The sequence below is a fragment of the Thermobia domestica genome, chromosome 15 (assembly GCF_964235325.1).
Source record: "Thermobia domestica chromosome 15, izTheDome1.hap1.1, whole genome shotgun sequence".
NCBI classification, from domain to species: Eukaryota; Metazoa; Arthropoda; class Insecta; order Zygentoma; family Lepismatidae; genus Thermobia; species Thermobia domestica.
This window is the reverse complement of record NC_137468.1, coordinates 75,174,966-75,191,878: the sequence shown is the minus strand read 5'-3', so window position 1 is coordinate 75,191,878 and position 16,913 is coordinate 75,174,966. Positions and strand designations below refer to the sequence as shown.

The following is a 16,913-nucleotide window of genomic DNA, read 5'->3' as shown; positions in this document are numbered from 1 at the left end:
AGTTAGCAAAGCCCCTCTCGAAACAAAATCGTAAATACGCCACTGCATATATGGTAGAGCCGGCTCTGCATATCATATATATCTAGTCGACAAATTATTTACATATGGCATTTAGAAAAATACTATTAGGCAAATTAGTATTAGTTTTTACCTTTAGAGAAGTTATTGGAATTTTATACTGTTCGTGACATTATTTTCGTACTTATTAAAGGCCTGCATTCACGAAAAAACACAATTTCATTTCTACTTTTATTTCTTAGTTGATATTGATGAAAACTGCTGAAACCCGAATTGTTAATAGGTATGGTATTCATGTAAATTGTAAAATATTTGTAGCGTATCAGTATCTAGCGTTTAATTTATGTTGCATTTTACGGTGATTACACCTACATAAAAATATTTCATACTTAAATAGACGTAAGATGCATTACAAATGACTATTTGAAAAAAAAACGAAATTTAGAAAAAAAGAGAGGCAATGTTTTTTTTCTAAAAAAAACGTACATTTCTGAAAAAATACGAACCGTTTTTTTTCTATTTACAACACTATTACAGTGAGTGATGACTCCAATTTTAATTTCTTAGGGGGTATTTTGTGTACCAAAAAATTGTTTTATGTTATTAAATATTTAACTTACGTTAAATACAAAACGTCTAGAGACAGTCGGGGTTGGGCTTTACAACCAGGGAACGCACCCACCCCTTTAGCGTTGTCACTGCTTATAGTGCTGCAGTTGTAGTTGTCCATCTGACAAAGCAGTATATAAAACAGGCAACGCAACTGCAAAACTTGTATCTACGCCTGAGTATTTATGCAACACGCAGAGTACTTTGGTTGTTAAGGTTGCATACAATAAACTCTAAAGTTCTACAATAGGATGGTTCGAAAAAAAATCATTTTTTATAGTGCGCAAAAATTGCCGTTGGTATAGACAAGAAAAAAACAAAAAGAAAAACTTTTATTTATATATCTTCCGGTCCCGCATCGCCGTTGAAATTTGAAAAAATTCTGTAAGAACAATAAAGTTTCAATACCTTTCTAAAAGGACAGAAGAATATAGGATGATGACCCTATATAGCATAAAGGTTTCTTATAGTATGTAAAAACAACGTTAAAATAAATAAACTCTATTTATCTAGTATCTTGTGGTAACGCATCGCTGTCAAAAATGTGCGAACTTTGCAAAATTTGAGTCTAACATTTTTTTAAAAATTTTCTTAAAACAAGGTAAGGACGCTACTTACCACGAGAGGATGACTACACTTGGAGTTTCATTACCCAACCAGTCATTCAATGATTAAGGTGTATTATTTACTATTGTATTTACAAATTTATAATTTCACATAATTCGTTCCCTACAAATTTCCATTTTCCCCTTTATTCATTTCCATTACTAATGATTTCAAGCTCTGATTTATAGGGGGGCAGCGGTGGCACAGTTGTAGAGTATTAACTTCTTGTGCATGGGGTTCTTGGTTCGATCGGAACTCGCGACAAGTAAGTTTGGTAGTGGACAAACACCGTGTGTGGGTTTTCTCAGGATTCTCCCATTTCCTCCTACTTCCACCATTTCATTTATTTCTCATCATCACCGTCTCCTTTAGCCTAGCCGGCATAACTGTGGGACGTAAAACTTAAAAATTTCATTTTTATGCGAAAATGTAGGCATGGATGATCTTGACAATAATGTACCAGGCTATTATAAAATAAGTATCGCTGTTCAGAGAATTCTAGAGATGTAACCACTTGACAGAATGCAACCAAACTTGGTAGGAATATATTTGGAAACATGCAGAAGCTATTGGTGTGGAAAATAAAATTAGTTCCACTTTTCGTCACCAGAGGTAATTGTGGAGCTGTACAACACCAAGTAAGTGCAGCGTGGAAGAAAAATGACACTAGTGATGCTAAATGATAAGAAAGGCTGTATTTACTTCTCCTGTGGGTCTCTTGGCATTGATTACCAATGCTATTAATACCCCGGGGTCAATGGTGGATTTACGGGAGGAGGGGGTTTTTGAGCTGAATCATCCCTTTAAAATTCTTGGATATCTTGCAAAAACGAAGTTATATGTTAGTCTTTCCTGTCCTCATAAAATGCAAGCTCCCTTCAAAATTTCAGGAAAAGATTAGTGCCAAATCTCGCCTCCAGAGGTTATTGTGTTTTTGTTCAGTGCTAAGTACGGTAAGTGTGGTATGGAAAACAAATGATATTATTGATATTCAATGAAAGAAAGGTCGTAATTATGCCTCCGTCCGACGCATGGCATTGATTTGTACTCTTATTAATAATCCTGTGGTGTAGTGATGTGTTACGGGCGATGATGGTGATGTGGGGTTCTGCCCAAAGGCAGGTCTTTGACTTGAAGGTTCCTGGACAAGAAAAACCCATGGTGACTAGTACCGTATGAGATGATGATGACGTTCTAAGGACGAGACCTACAGGTTAACATGGGATCCGACTCACGTGTGTCTTCACCAGAAATGAACCCGGGGCCCCTAGATCACAAGGCAAAGAATGTGGGAAGAAAAAAGAAACAAACACCGAATTACCATCAAATCACTTCTGGCACGCAGTGGTGCTCAAACCCGTATCACTGAAACACATTCAGGGGTGAGTAAGCACCTGGAGAGGTTATTAGAGATTTCCTTATCATTTAGCATCACCAGTGTCGTTTTTCTTTCACGCTGCGCCTACCTGGTGTTGTACAGCGCCATAATTACCTCTGGTGGCGAAAATTGGAACTAATTTTGTTTTCTACACCAATCGCTTCTGCATGTTCCCAAATATACTCCTACCAATTTTGATTTCATTTTGTCGAGTGGTTAGGTTTCCAGAGATCTCTGAACAGCGATACTTATTTTTGATAACCTGGCAGCTCTGATAAAGCCGTCTCTAGCACTGTGTCCACACACTCTACCGAAAGCTTCCGTCACAAGCTTAACGCATCTTTCGACAGCATGAGTATGACATGGGAACTTCTTGAATTAATAACTAGCTTAGTGTCTGCTTATAAACTACCTTATTTCGTCATTAGTCAGTGATCTTAACAAAGGAGGAGAAGTATGATTACAAGTATCCCATTGTATTGTTTCGCTGTAATCTTTAGCTACAAAGTTCATGCGTGGCAAAAATGTCTAATAGGATCACTTTCAAAAGCTGCTTTCCTTGCATTCAAAAGTTGTCTTTACCTAAGCTCTCGAATGTGGTGTCTGTCATCAATGACCATTACCAAAGCAAATTTTCGGGTTGAGCAAAGTAAGCATTCCGTTCTATAACAGGGTCTACAACTTATTTCAGCTCTTCTGGCAAAATACTGTGTTTTCTGAATGGTCTCGTAAACATGTTGTGGACTTTTGGTCAAATTGTTGCTCAACTTAATGACAAACCACATACGCATATATAACTTTAAGATAAAGGTGACAATTTCCTCATTATCTGAAGGACTTTCCACACTAATGTATAGCCGCAGAAATCTATTAGCTGTAGGGAGCCATCTTGAATGTTACAAAGGACCAGAGTCACGAACTGTAAAGTCTTCAGAGCAGTGCCCTAACTGCATGACTTTTGATATGTCCAGTAAATACAGTTGGTCTTTGCTGGGGATCTGCCTGTCTACATCAGGAACCACACACTTCATAGGTTCAAATTCAATAACTGGTAGAGTGTGTGGACATAGTGCTAGAGACGGCTTTATCAGAGCTACACTATTGTTAAGATCATCCATACCTACATTTTCGCATAAATCAGAAAAAAATGAAAAATGAAATCTTTAAGTTTTACGTCCCAAGGTTATGCTGGCTAGGCTAAAGTAGACGGTGACGATGAAAAATCAATGAAATGGTGGACTGAAGAAAGTGGGAGGAAACGGGAGAATCCCGATAAAACCTCCACAAACGGTGTTTGTCCACCAAAAAGCCACTTGGTGTGAGCTAGGATCGAACCAAGAACCCCATGCACAAGAAGTTAATGCTCTACCACTGTGCCCCCGTTGCCCCCGTACAAATCAGAGTTTGAAATCATTAGTAATGGAAAAGAATAAAGGAGAAAATGGAAATTTGTAGGGAACGAATTATGTAAAATTATAAACTTGTTAATACAATAGTAAATAATATACTCTAATCATTGGATGGCTGGTTGGGTAGTGGAACTTCAAGTGCAGCCATCCCCTCGTGGTGAGTAGCGTCGTTACCTTACTTGTTTTAAGAAAATATAAAAAACTCTCAAATTTTGTTAAATTCGCAAATTTTACAAATTTTTGACAGCGATGCGCGACCAGAGATACTAGATAAACATAGTTTATTTATTTTAACGTTGTTTTTACATACTTGAAGAAAATCTTAGACCATATAGGGTTCTCCTTCTATATTCTTTACTCGTTTTAAAAAAAGGAAATTTATTGTTTTTACCGGATTTTTCAAATTTCAACGGCGATGCGGGACCGGAAGATATGTAAATAAAAATTTTCCTTTTGGGGTTTTTCTTGTCTATTCCAACGGAACTTTTGCGCAATATAGCGTTCCGGAAATAGAAAAAAAATTTTGAACCACCCTACTCTACAATATTAATAGCGTTGAACAACAACAAAAAGGCGCTAATTGGTAGAGCTTATTGAGCTGAAGAACAAAAAAATATTTGTAGGTCTGAAACCTTGTGTGTAGTTTTCGAGAAAATTAAGAAAAAGATTTCTTCGTAAAACTAAAAAAAAAAAAAAATCCTCAGTTGATTTTGAGTTTAACGTCCCGTTCAGCAGCGAGGCTATATGAGACGTGGACCTACTGATTAACGTGGAATCCGAACCACATGAGCTCCCTCCGGGAATCGATGCAAACCGCTTAGCCACGAAGGAGCTCTAAAAAATTATTCTGTGTGAGAACCTTGTCTCACTTATCGAGATGAAACAAACCCTCACTGAGACCTTCATTTGACACTAGCAAGACATACTGAATTTTCAACACGTTGTGTGGTTAATGAAACATAACCTGAAATTATTATATAATCTAATAGAGCTCTTATTATATAACATGATCAAACACTTATTTTTTTAAAATAAAAATCAAATGAAATTCTTCAGTTTAACGTCCCACGTTATGCCCCTTAGGCTAAAGGAGACAATGATTAAGGCAAGTAAATGATGAGGGAAGAATTGGTGGAATTTAATGTGGGAGGAAATTGGAGTTCCCGTGAAAACCCACGGATACGATGTTGTCCACCACAAACTTACTTGGCCGAGGATTGAACCAGAGACCCCACGCACCAGAGGTAGGAGCTCTATCACTGAGCCACCGTGCCCCCAACACTTATATTTTGATTTCTCTTTAATTAAAATTATGTCTAAAGACAAACCATATGCATATCAGTCGATAAACTAAATTCTACTACGTAGTTCCCCCCAAAAATAAATAAATAAACTTATGTTGCACCAAAAGGTGTGTCGTTCTCTGCCAATTACCATATAATTGACATTTTTAAATCTTGCTGGAAGACATTGTTATTTATTTATTTATGAACTCTATAAGCAGAAAAATACAGTTATTAGCAAATTGTGTCTATTGTTGTGTTATTTACTAACAGTGACAAACTACTTGTAAATAACACGGAATTTGAAACCAAATAAGTTCAAGATAAGGGTGAATGGTTTAACAGCACATTCTATGCATTTTTATGCTTTAACACTATTGGTCATAGGATCATTCTAGAAAGTAGTGTGAGACAAAGTTGTCAGTGTTTTTCAATCATTATTTGACATGCATAATTTAACCGATTGATTAATTATTACATCATTCAATGCTTTGTCAAATTTCTTGTGGCACTTATCACCTCATTTCATCGTACAGCGTGGCTGAAAAGTCTTCCACTATAGGCAAAGTTACAATACTTATTGAATATGCTCCATTGAGTTCGATACATGTTGTACATAGGGTGGATTAAAAGTGGTGGCAACACTGTTCTCATGTCAGAGGGCTGTGTCTCAGTACTACAAGAGTCGTAGGTGATAAGGGAATATGAGGCCATGAAGTGTGGCGAGTGACGACTGTGTTACGTAGTGAAAAGCAGTAGTGCCGTAAAATATAAGAAGAAAGTGGAATCCCGTAACAATATGTTTCGGAAAGATGAGCAATGTGCATAGATCAAGATTTAAGTGACACGCGTGCTCAGTGAAGAATTATCTTTTCATTGACTTCGAAACGACTTTTTTTTTTTTTTTTCAAAATGAAGGAATCACTTTATGGGAAACACTACGACACAACAGACGCCATCATCAGGAGTGCCATATCGCAGTCTATGTGAGCCATCGACAGATTGACGTGCTGACGGTGTATAATGCATTCACATGTGCTACAGAAGGTGATAAGAGATGGGAAGCAATTACATTGACGGAATGTAACAGATGTTCTTCTGTGCATGATAAAGAAAGGTACTACCTGATAACAGTGCGGCATTTGGCATAGGGCGCTGCTCTCTATACATCAATTTCTAAGCAAGCGCAGTGGGACAGGGGAGCAACAGTGTCACTCTGCAATGTATCCAATGGTTTTTAAAAGTTTCAGTTTAGATGTTGTACGTAGCCTAATCTGCTTGCCTTTAATAAAGAATGCCATAAGTTATATATAGTTTTTATTGAAGGCAGTCCTGCAGTAGTATAAATGTATTATGAATAGTGACAAACGCATGGAAATTACCAATTTAAGAACATCATAGTACAATTAACCATTCAGTGAACTTCTACCGTATTAAGGAGATTATATAAAAACTGATTACATTTTATTTTAGTTTATTTTATTACAAAACAAGAGCGACCTGTAAAACGCAGGAATGACGATGTCAGTGACTAAAAAATAAAATTTAAAGTTGATACCTTAGAGATTTGCGCAAACGAAATTGCCGTTACTTTTTATCTCGCTCTTGTAGACGGAGTTGCAAATTGTTGAGTACGCAAGGAAAAGAGGCACAAGGCAAATCCGTACATCTGATTTTTCCAGCAATCGTCCCATGATGGTGTGGAAAACTGATTGTCGTTCGAAATAGCATCCATTGAACTCATTGACACCATTTGTACATAACTTAACTGTTGTTAAAACCAAACTTTATTGCTGTAGTTAATTTTCTGTTATTGTTCAAACCGTAAATAAATAATTAAATAAAATAGAAAATAAAAACTATAAAGACTTTCACTTGATTTATTATAGGGATGCAGTGGTACAGCGTTTACCTCTGGTGTTTGCGGTCGCTGGTTTGGTCCCAGCTCGTGCCGTGGGGAAATTTGTGGAGGGCAAACACCGTGCTCGTGGGTGTTCTCGCGATTTCTCCCACTTTCTTCATTCCACCATTTCATTCATTTCTCATCATCATCGTCTTCTTTAGCCTAACCGTGGGACGTGTTTTTTTTTTATTTATTAAGGGCATTTCTTTCTTTGATTGTTTTTATTAATGAACAGGGACGGCGCTAAGGGTGGGCGGGGGTGGGCAACCGCCCACCCGATGGATGGCCTCGCCCACCCATCCGCCCACCCCAACAGAACAGGGGTGTCATTAAGGGGGGACAGGAGGGGACAATTGCCCCCCGGAAGATTTTGAGGAATACATATACTTTATAGATTGTCTACTAATATACTAGTGCAAACTGTGAAAGTCTTATGTTGTTGGTGTTCTTGCCCCCTCAAGCGAAGTCTGAAATGACACCCCTGCAACAGAAGGAGAATAATAAAGGTGACCAGTGCCGGATTTAGGTTTGATGGGGCCCTAAGCTATTGAAGATAATGGGGCCAATTTATTTCTAGCATTCTTTTTCAGCGACAAAATTTCGCCTTTTCTGTTTGAATATATGCTATATGGTAATTTATGGACCTAATACATATCTATTAAGTAAATACGTTTTCGTGTATATTTCGTTAACTTAACTTACTGTTTTGAATACATTACAGAAAAACTGTAAAATTTGTAAAATTAGCGGTAGTTTAATTTGGTACCAATAAAGTCCCTTGCCGATCTTTTTGCACCAACTATGATCCACACTCCACGCCATGCTTCTACAATATGTGGAGACCGCATCATTTCTCATTTCAAGTTGTTTCTATTCAGTTGGGTAAAGTTTGAAACTTTCCAGGGATCCGTGTAAGTAAATACAGTCTAAATATCATCCAGGGTTGGTAATTACTGCCTGAAGCTCAACTAATCGTGTGAGCTTTTTCCAGGTCAGGTTACTGGAGCAACTCAAAATGGAATGCAACCCTCGAAGATTACACAAGGTGTAATACGACACAAATTCGCTGGAACTAGAGGCGAACTTAGAAGGTTAAAACTGGAGAAGGGGCAACTAAAACCCAGATTATGATAGATATATCGTGAGTTTACTCTAAACTTTCAAAAATATGTAAGTAATGGCTTCAATTATTTTTGTCACTCAAAAAACTGGGATCTTAGACCTCTCCGGCCCCTGGCTAGATACGTCTCTGGCTGAAAATCATAAAAACATCGTTAAAAAACCTAACTGTTGCACTAAAATTATTATAAGACCTACAAATGTAGGTAACATCTTTTTACTGCGACGTGAAAAGATGTTGGTACCTTGCCTTGCTATGTAGTAACCAGTGGCGTATTTAGGGGGGTGGTTTCCGGGCTTAAGCTTCCCCCCCCCCGAAATCACTTAGTATATAAAGTAAATGAAATATCTTGCAGAATTTTCACATTTCCAGGCAAAGCCCCTTCCCCCCCGAAAGTTAGCAAAGCCCCTCCCGAAACAAAATCGTAAATACGCCACTGGTAGTAACTAGTGCCGATAACCTAATGGATTCAGCCTGTTGCATACTAACTTACACAAGGTAAATTCGGGCAGTTCTGAACGTAACAATACATAAAATACTGTTAATATATACAAACGAACGACTCATATACCTAGAACGAATGGATGAAATCACTACGATTCGTGCTCCTATTCTTTCCTTTAGTCAGGGGCGGATCCATTCTGAATGTTTAGGGGGGGCAGTCGTTCGAGGTCAATAGGTTTTATTTTACGTTTATAATACAAAGGTGAAAATTCTTAGGATAGGTTTTATTTTTAAAATAAAAACATATTCAATTCTGGGGGGCGATCGCCCCCTGGATCCGCCCCTGCCTTTAGTGATCCATTATTGCACTCTATAGATCACTATATGAGCTCCTCCGTGGCTAAGCGGTTAGCGTACGCACCTTTGGCGTGGGAGACCCGGGTTCGATTCCCGGTGGGAGCTCATGTGGTTCGGATTCCACGTTAATCAGTAGGTCCCGTCTCATGTAGCCTCGCTGCTGAAAGGGACGTTAAACTCAAAATCAACTCAACTCTATAGATCACTATGAAAATCAGTGCCAAGTTCTGAAAGTTATGAAAATACTTTTGCAAACTACTTTTCATACTTACGTACAGCGAAATAAAATAGCTATAATTTCGCGATGTAAAGATTATTGCCGCTTAGGGCTGTAATCCCTTTACATTTTACTATTATTTCGCGAGCTTGTCGTTTCATGCCTTCTTCTTAAGCATCCACTGTTACCAGACTCAATTTCTTGTCGAATTCCAAATAGTACAAGAAAGGGTAGCACTAGAGTTCTATCCGCATACAAGATACTGTGTCACTTGTGCTGTGAAGTCTTATTAAAGTAGCTAAGTGTAATGGCTGGAAAACAGGGTCCCGATTACAAATGGGGCTCTGAAACAAAATCCCCATTATAAGCGGAGCTGGGAAACGAGGGTTCCATTATAAGCGGGGCTGGGCAACGGAAATCCCATTGCAGGCGGGTTGGAAAACAGGGCTCTATTACTTGCTTCATGAGAGCTTAATACATAACAGTACAGAACACCGTTGTTGTATGTGCGTTTTATCTTTGCTTTTTCTTATTATTTGGAAATGACATTACAGCCACTTTTTCTTTAAAATTTTTGGGGCCCCCAAGAGAGCTATAGCTTGTTTAGCTTATACGCAAATCCGGCACTGAAGGTGACTTCACAAGCAATAGGTATTACTTTCGATTGTAATGTAATAGGTTCTATGACTCTGTTTAACTCTGCAATGGACAATGATTTTAAGACAGATACTTGTAGTAATATAATGATGCCAAAAGTCGTGATTAATGAATTGAAGTTTAACACACACGCACAATCGTGCTATTGAAACGCCAGTGTTTGTATGTGCTGCACTGAAAAAAAAAAAAGTGCTTTCTAAAAAGCCAACTAAATAATGGACAGTGCTGGCCAGTATTATCTATTGTCTCATTTTGAGAAAGAGAGGGAGGAGAGTAGTGCTTTGTGTCAAGGGCGCCGATCCTGGGGGCCCAAGGGGGCCCGGGCTCCCCCAAAGCCCATGTGCGCTCCCGCATTTTATTTATGAATATACAATATTTGGCATAATTTGAATTTAATTTGTCTTAAAATCCTCATGCATGCCTTCTGCATCTGAATCCCCCCCCCCTCCAATTTACAGAGAAATCGGCGCCCTTGCTTTGTGTTGGCGCGATAGTTTCTTATAAGAGGGTTCCAACCTGCAATTGTTTACAGCAATGTACCACATGTCTTACCCGTGTGGCATTAAACAGATTTGTAAAAACCCTTATTATAGCATTGTTGAGTTGATCTCTGTTGCGTTCAGAAGTCTTGGCGGTCGGTGCTTGTTCAGCTAATATGTCGAAAAAATTTAGCGATTTCTTCTCAGGCTCGGTGTCTTTCTCGTGTTCAAAGAAGCGCGATTTTCAACCCGTTGATGTTAGTGATAATCCTTCTTCTTCAATGGGGAAAAAGACAAAAAATACAAATACATGTGACAACCAGGATTCGCAATTTGAAGTGTTCGATTTCGAGGAAAGTGAAAATGAACTAGATGTTGGAGAGAGCGAAGACGACAGCATTACTTCTGAAGTTACTCATTTATATAATAAATACAGTAATATCTTGTAATAAATACTTCAAAGATAAAAATGTTTGCAGCAGTCTATTTTATCCTTGTTTTACTTTACCTACTTATTGTGTATTTTATGTTATTAACGAAAAGTAGAGTATTATCTGTTAGTCTGCGTTGTTTGAACCTTCTTTTATTTCTATGCATTCATGTGCATTCTTGGAGGGAGAGGAGTTAAAGCAGTCTTGAACTTCTTCGACTACACAGAACACACCGTTATTATTATTTAAAAAGCTAAAAGTAGAGGTAGTGTGTGTGCCACGCGGAATTTGGTAGGTCGAGCATATTGCCACGAACTCCCGCAGCCCATCCTAAGTCCTGTATTTCTTCAGTCTTACCAGGTGAATGCTGGAATGGCACCTTCTATAAGGCCAACACAGCTGTTTTCCACATCCTTGTTTCTCCCCTATTTCGGTCTGAGCCTTAGCTAACTAAAGAGTATAAAAATTGAAATTTAATTATTGTCAAAAAATGTCTACATTGCCCAGTTCTCATTTTCGTTGTCCGCCCACCCAGCAACTAGGTCCGCCTCTTTCCGCCCACCCCATCAAGCGTTCCTGGCGCCGTCCCTGTTAATGAATAACGTTAAGACAAAATATCGGGACATTTGGAAATTAAACTTGTCTAGTGTCTACAAAATAAAATTTAAACTAAACTAATTTAAACTCTTTGGTTGAAGTACTCAAGGGCATAAACCGCGCAGTGGTAATTAGAAGTTGGAAGATGCGCAGTCAGCACAACACGATTCTCATCACCGTTGTAGCTTGTTTCGTTACTTCTTTCAGATTTCGTCACTTCTTTGATTTAGAAAGCTTCTCAAATATCCTCAAGTCGACGGTTGAATACCACACTACTATCAAGCCGTCTGCTTTACACCAATGCTCGCCTATCCAAATACTAGCCAGACCAGTACTACATGCGTTTGATGATGTCGGCAACTAGTAGACCAGAGCGCCAATGAAACAAGTAACAGTGTCCTGTGTACGCTACATGAAGAAGTTTGCTTTATACAGTGTGATATCTTCTTAATTAACGTTGGAACCACTGGCACAAATCCCAGGCGGATGAGGAGACATGTCCCCTCCAAACTTGAAACTGAGGGGACTATTCCACTCAATAATCCGATGTGAAATGTGTATTTTGGGGAGGAATGTGTTGATTTGTGTCTGATTGCCACAAAGGAAAGTAAGATGAAATTGATGTCTCCCCCAAGAATAAGCTTCAATCTGCCCGCCTCCCGATGTTGAAGACAACTCTTCTCCTCTGATCCTCTACAGCATTGCTTCTCAACTTCATAAATACATATTTTGAACATCGCTTAAAAAAAAATATAAGAATGGTCTTATCCGTCCTCCCCAATGTTGAAGACAGATTTGCCCTGCTCGTAGGAACCAAAAGTGATAGGAAATCTTCAGTACTTTCAGTTTCGTCAAGTGGCAAGGCTGGAGATCGTCAAGTGTACGCTCAATGTTAATGATTGTAGTTGCAACGTAATTCATATAAATGCAAATCTCTCTTTGTCTTTCAGCTTTTTATTTATTTATTTTTATGATTATTTTGAGAAATGCATCAATATTGTCCTTGAGCTGTAGAGCAAACTTTTTTATTTTACTCAGACACTCCAAAAACAAACCATGCAATTTAAGGTAGCAAGTTTTGTCACTTTAAAAGCAAATAATCATAAAGCCGTTTCAGGTTTATTGAACTTTCACAAAAAGCAAGAAACAAAAAATGAGTTGCATTTCACATTGTGAAGCTACTAGTAGACTTCCAGAACAATGGGAATTCTAATTTGAAACCTAAATGGTAAATCCATTATTTCTGGTTGCAATAGTGAGATAAGGTCGGAAATGTTCTTGTCACTCTGAATCCATATAAAAACAGTTTCTCGCAACTTATTACCGTTTTTGCTCTAATAAAGGGACCAGAATTGAAAATGAGAACTGTAGCGATTTCTGCAGCTCCTGTTTTTTCTATAAATATCAAGTTGGAAAGAGAATCTATTCTTGCGATACCGGATCCATATACCTATTAAAAATCAATTTTCGCTATTATTATTATTATTATTATTATTATTATTATTATTATTATTATTATTATTATTATTATTATTATTATTATTATTATTATTATTATTATTATTATTATTACTTATGACGATCAGTGTTTAAGACGGAAATTGTAGATTCCTATCATCTTCTTTTTGAATAGAGGAAGATGTAATATGTTCTTTGAATACTATATCAATATGAAAAAGCCGTTTCTCACTATTTCTTACCATGTTTTGCCCTATGGAGATTGATGTTGATACCGGAGTTGGTACGAGGGCCACTATTTATATTTTGAGTCTTGGCAACACTGATTGTAGTTTGGCGCTATTTTTTTTTTTTTTTGTTTGTATAGAAACGTTTGACATTGTTGACTATGACTTACTTCAAATGTTTCGTCAATAGCTTTATTTGTGTTGTTTACGTTGACTTGAAGATTGCGTGACAACAGGAAAATGGAAATTACTCGTGAAAATTTTCGTGCGATGATTTATTACGATTTTCGACTTGGATTATCAAGACAAAGGTGCATCGATCAACTTACTTCCACATTTTGCGATGAAGCCCCATCCTTTGCCACTGTGAAACGCTGGTAAAACGATTTTACTCATGGCCGCCATTCGCTCACTGACGAAATTCGCGAAGTAGTCCAAAATCAATTGTTATTCAAGAAAACATTGATGCTGTGCAAAACTTAATACTGCAAGATCCACATGTGACATACTGTGAGATTGAGGCAACCCTAGGCATTAGTTCCACCAGCATATATAAATATTACATGATCATTTAGCTGTGAGAAAGGTTTGTTCTCATTGAATCCCACATAATTTGACAAAAACTATAAAAGAAGCTCGCGTCGATTGGTGCACACAAATGCTAAATAAATACAATGATGGTGCTTCAAAAGACTTGTGTAAGATTGTAACAGGTGACGAATCATGGATATATGCATATGAGCCGGAACGTAAACAGCAGTCGACTGTATGGGTGTTTCAAGATGAACCAAATCCAACAAAAGTTGTTCGTGCTCGAAGCACATCGAAACAATGGTTTTTCATGATAACTGATCATGTGTCAATTGAGCCTTTAGAGGAACGTAGAACGGTCAACTCTAAATGGTACACAACAATTTGTTTACCGGAAGTCTTCGGTCAAATACGGAAAACAAACAAGCGCCGTCGGATCATTCTTCATCAAGACAATGCGAGCTATCACACATCTCGTCTAACAGCCGAGTATTTGAATACTCAAAAAATCGAATTGATGTGTCATTCGCCGCACAGTCCTGATTTGGCACCCAATAACTTCTTCTTGTTCCCGAATGCCAAGAATAAATTGCGTGGACAACTATTTTCGTCGGGAGAAGAAGCCATTGATGCGTTCAAAAACCATATTATGGAGATGTCTCAAGAAGATTGAAAAAAAAAAAATGCTTTGACAAATGGTCCGAACGAATGCAAAAGTGTATTGAATATAAAGAATATTATTTCGAAAAACAATAAATCAATTTTCAATGACAAATTACTGTTTTTTCATTGTTAGGATCAAAATATAAATAGTGGCCCTCTTATATATTTAATAGAGAAATAAGAGTGAAGATACTACATATTCTCAGTCGCTGAATTCATTTTAAGAAATCACTTCTCTGTATCTACTAGCGTTTTTGCTTTATTGTCATCACTGTATAAATTGAAAACGGTTGATTTTTCCGGTGTAAGTAGACGAATAGGAGTGGCGATGAAATCTATTCTTGGGACGCTAAATCCATATCAGAAATTATTTTTCGTTTTATCTTACCGGTTTTGCTCTATGGAAGTAAATTCGAAAACCGTAAACTAGATTTTTCTACCACCTCCGGTGTTAGGAGCAACTTCCAGTTCTTAGAAAAGTCTACAAGTCTACAGCCTATGGAGTGGCAGATTCACCTATGACTACAAAAATATTTCCTGTCTTGATTTATGATGTTATGTATTATAACGATAATATGTATATGTTACTATGGACAATGGTCTGTAACGTATGATATCATTTTCTTTTATTGCCAGATCTGTCTACTTATGTTATTTAGTTTGGGCCTGACATGAATATCTAGGCTTTTTCCAGTTAATTTAAATCATAAAAAGGTACGCCATGGTGAATGAGTGTACATTAGTTTATAAATAAAATATTTTGTAAAAATTAATACGGTAAATGTTAAAGTATTTTCGAAAAATGCATAAATTCAAATAGGGTCTATACCGTATTCTGTGTTATATCAGTTTGAACAATTAATTAGTGAATTACGTTTAAGTAATTCTTTATTACATCAAAACGAACGAAGTGTGAACTAAACAGAAAATTAACGTTATAGTATTCAGCCTAAGTTAGACTAAGAAATAGAACTCACGAAATTATTTTTTAAAAGTAATCTTAACATTCAAGGATTAATTGGACAATTTACTTCGTACAGTATTAAAGATTATCCTATTCATGCTGGCAATGTACGAAAACGACTCTTTGCGGTTGGACTTTAAAATACAGTATTTTTTTTCCAACAGACGGAGATGTTTTTAAATGTTCTTCAATAATTCGTAGAAAACATTTCATTTGAGTTGGTTTGATTTTCAAAGCAATTCTGAAAACTACAAAGATACCGTATGTGACTTGCTATACTTACAATAATTGAAGCATTCCGCTGAATAACATTGGATGAAACATTTCAGTGAATAGAACAACGGAGAAAACTAAAGTATGCTTGCATATACAGCATTGTTCCGCTCACAGTTTGTCAGCATATTAGAACTTTGTCTTGGGCAATGGAGAAACAAGCCTTTAAGTATACTTGTATTTTAGACATGTTCTATACATCATAATTCCACTGATGTCTCAGTACATTATAAATTTCGTCATACATCGTTATTTGGTGGAGTGCTTCAATTGTTCTAACATTTAAAAAAATATTTGTTTAAAATATGTTTCGTTAATCCTTTATGGAAAGAAAAAAATATGACGTTGTATTTAGAGCTTATTGTACGGGTACTGATAATAAATAATTCATACAAAATTGAATACATCTTTGATATTAGAAAGTTATCAGAGCCGGAATCCTCGTGAAGTTCCAAACTCTGATCAGCTTCCATTCTCAATAATATAAACGTGAATAGGACACTTTCCAATTAAGCTTTCCCCTGTGACAGAAAGTGTATCTGCACTATCTAGCCAATCAAATTTAAATAAAGTGATGCCAATGAATGTGCACACGTGGCCAACGAAATCCACGATGTGCACAGGACACAGCTACGAACATAACCCGTAGTTCAGTCGTAATAACAATGTAAAGCAATGATGGGGTATAGCCTGTCTTTCGTCTGAAAGGTGTTAAATACTAGTGATTTAGTCACTTACCTGTGAATGTTGAACTGGTGAATATTCTAACTATCTTGGAGCTTACTGGTGGTAGATCATCGAGAGATCCGGCAAATATACGATCTATTGTTCGATCGTCCATGTTGATTATTTACGAATTCTTCTGGAAGAATATAATAGGAACACATTATAATGTGCTGTGAAGATACATAAAGTAATATCAAGTGTTATAAAGTACTATTATATACAAAAATGCAATATTTTTACATAGAAAATACAACAACAAACGTCAAGGGAAAATTTCTTGCGCAAATACATCACTTGCAACAAAGAAAACAGGTATGCTGTAGTGGTTCGTCTTGCGGAAGTCCATAAAATTAATAAAACAATTTATATTATGCTCTTACTCGAGAAATTAATAAACTTTTGTTAAGAACAACAGCTTGTTTGCTAATTCTTTTACAATTTATTGTTCGTAATAGTTTATGTTTTACTGTATTTATTAACTAGATGAAATGCTCATTCTTCGCACGGGGACAATAGATTTACAGAAAATATTTGAACCTCCTCCTTCCCTTAGAATACACATT

The 16,913-nt window shown here is 37.0% G+C and overlaps 1 protein-coding gene across 1 annotated transcript in view; it reads right to left on the bottom strand.

The window, feature by feature from the left end:
- LOC145671091 (NACHT and WD repeat domain-containing protein 2) overlaps positions 1–16,482 on the bottom strand; it is a 183,050-nt gene extending 166,568 nt beyond the window's left edge. Inside the window, exon 1 of the mRNA XM_081739848.1 lies at positions 16,363–16,482. Within this exon, the coding sequence (XP_081595974.1) occupies positions 16,363–16,465 (103 nt within the window). The 5' untranslated portion in view covers positions 16,466–16,482. The remainder of the gene's footprint in view (positions 1–16,362) is intronic.
- Between the last annotated feature and the right edge of the window lie 431 nt (positions 16,483–16,913).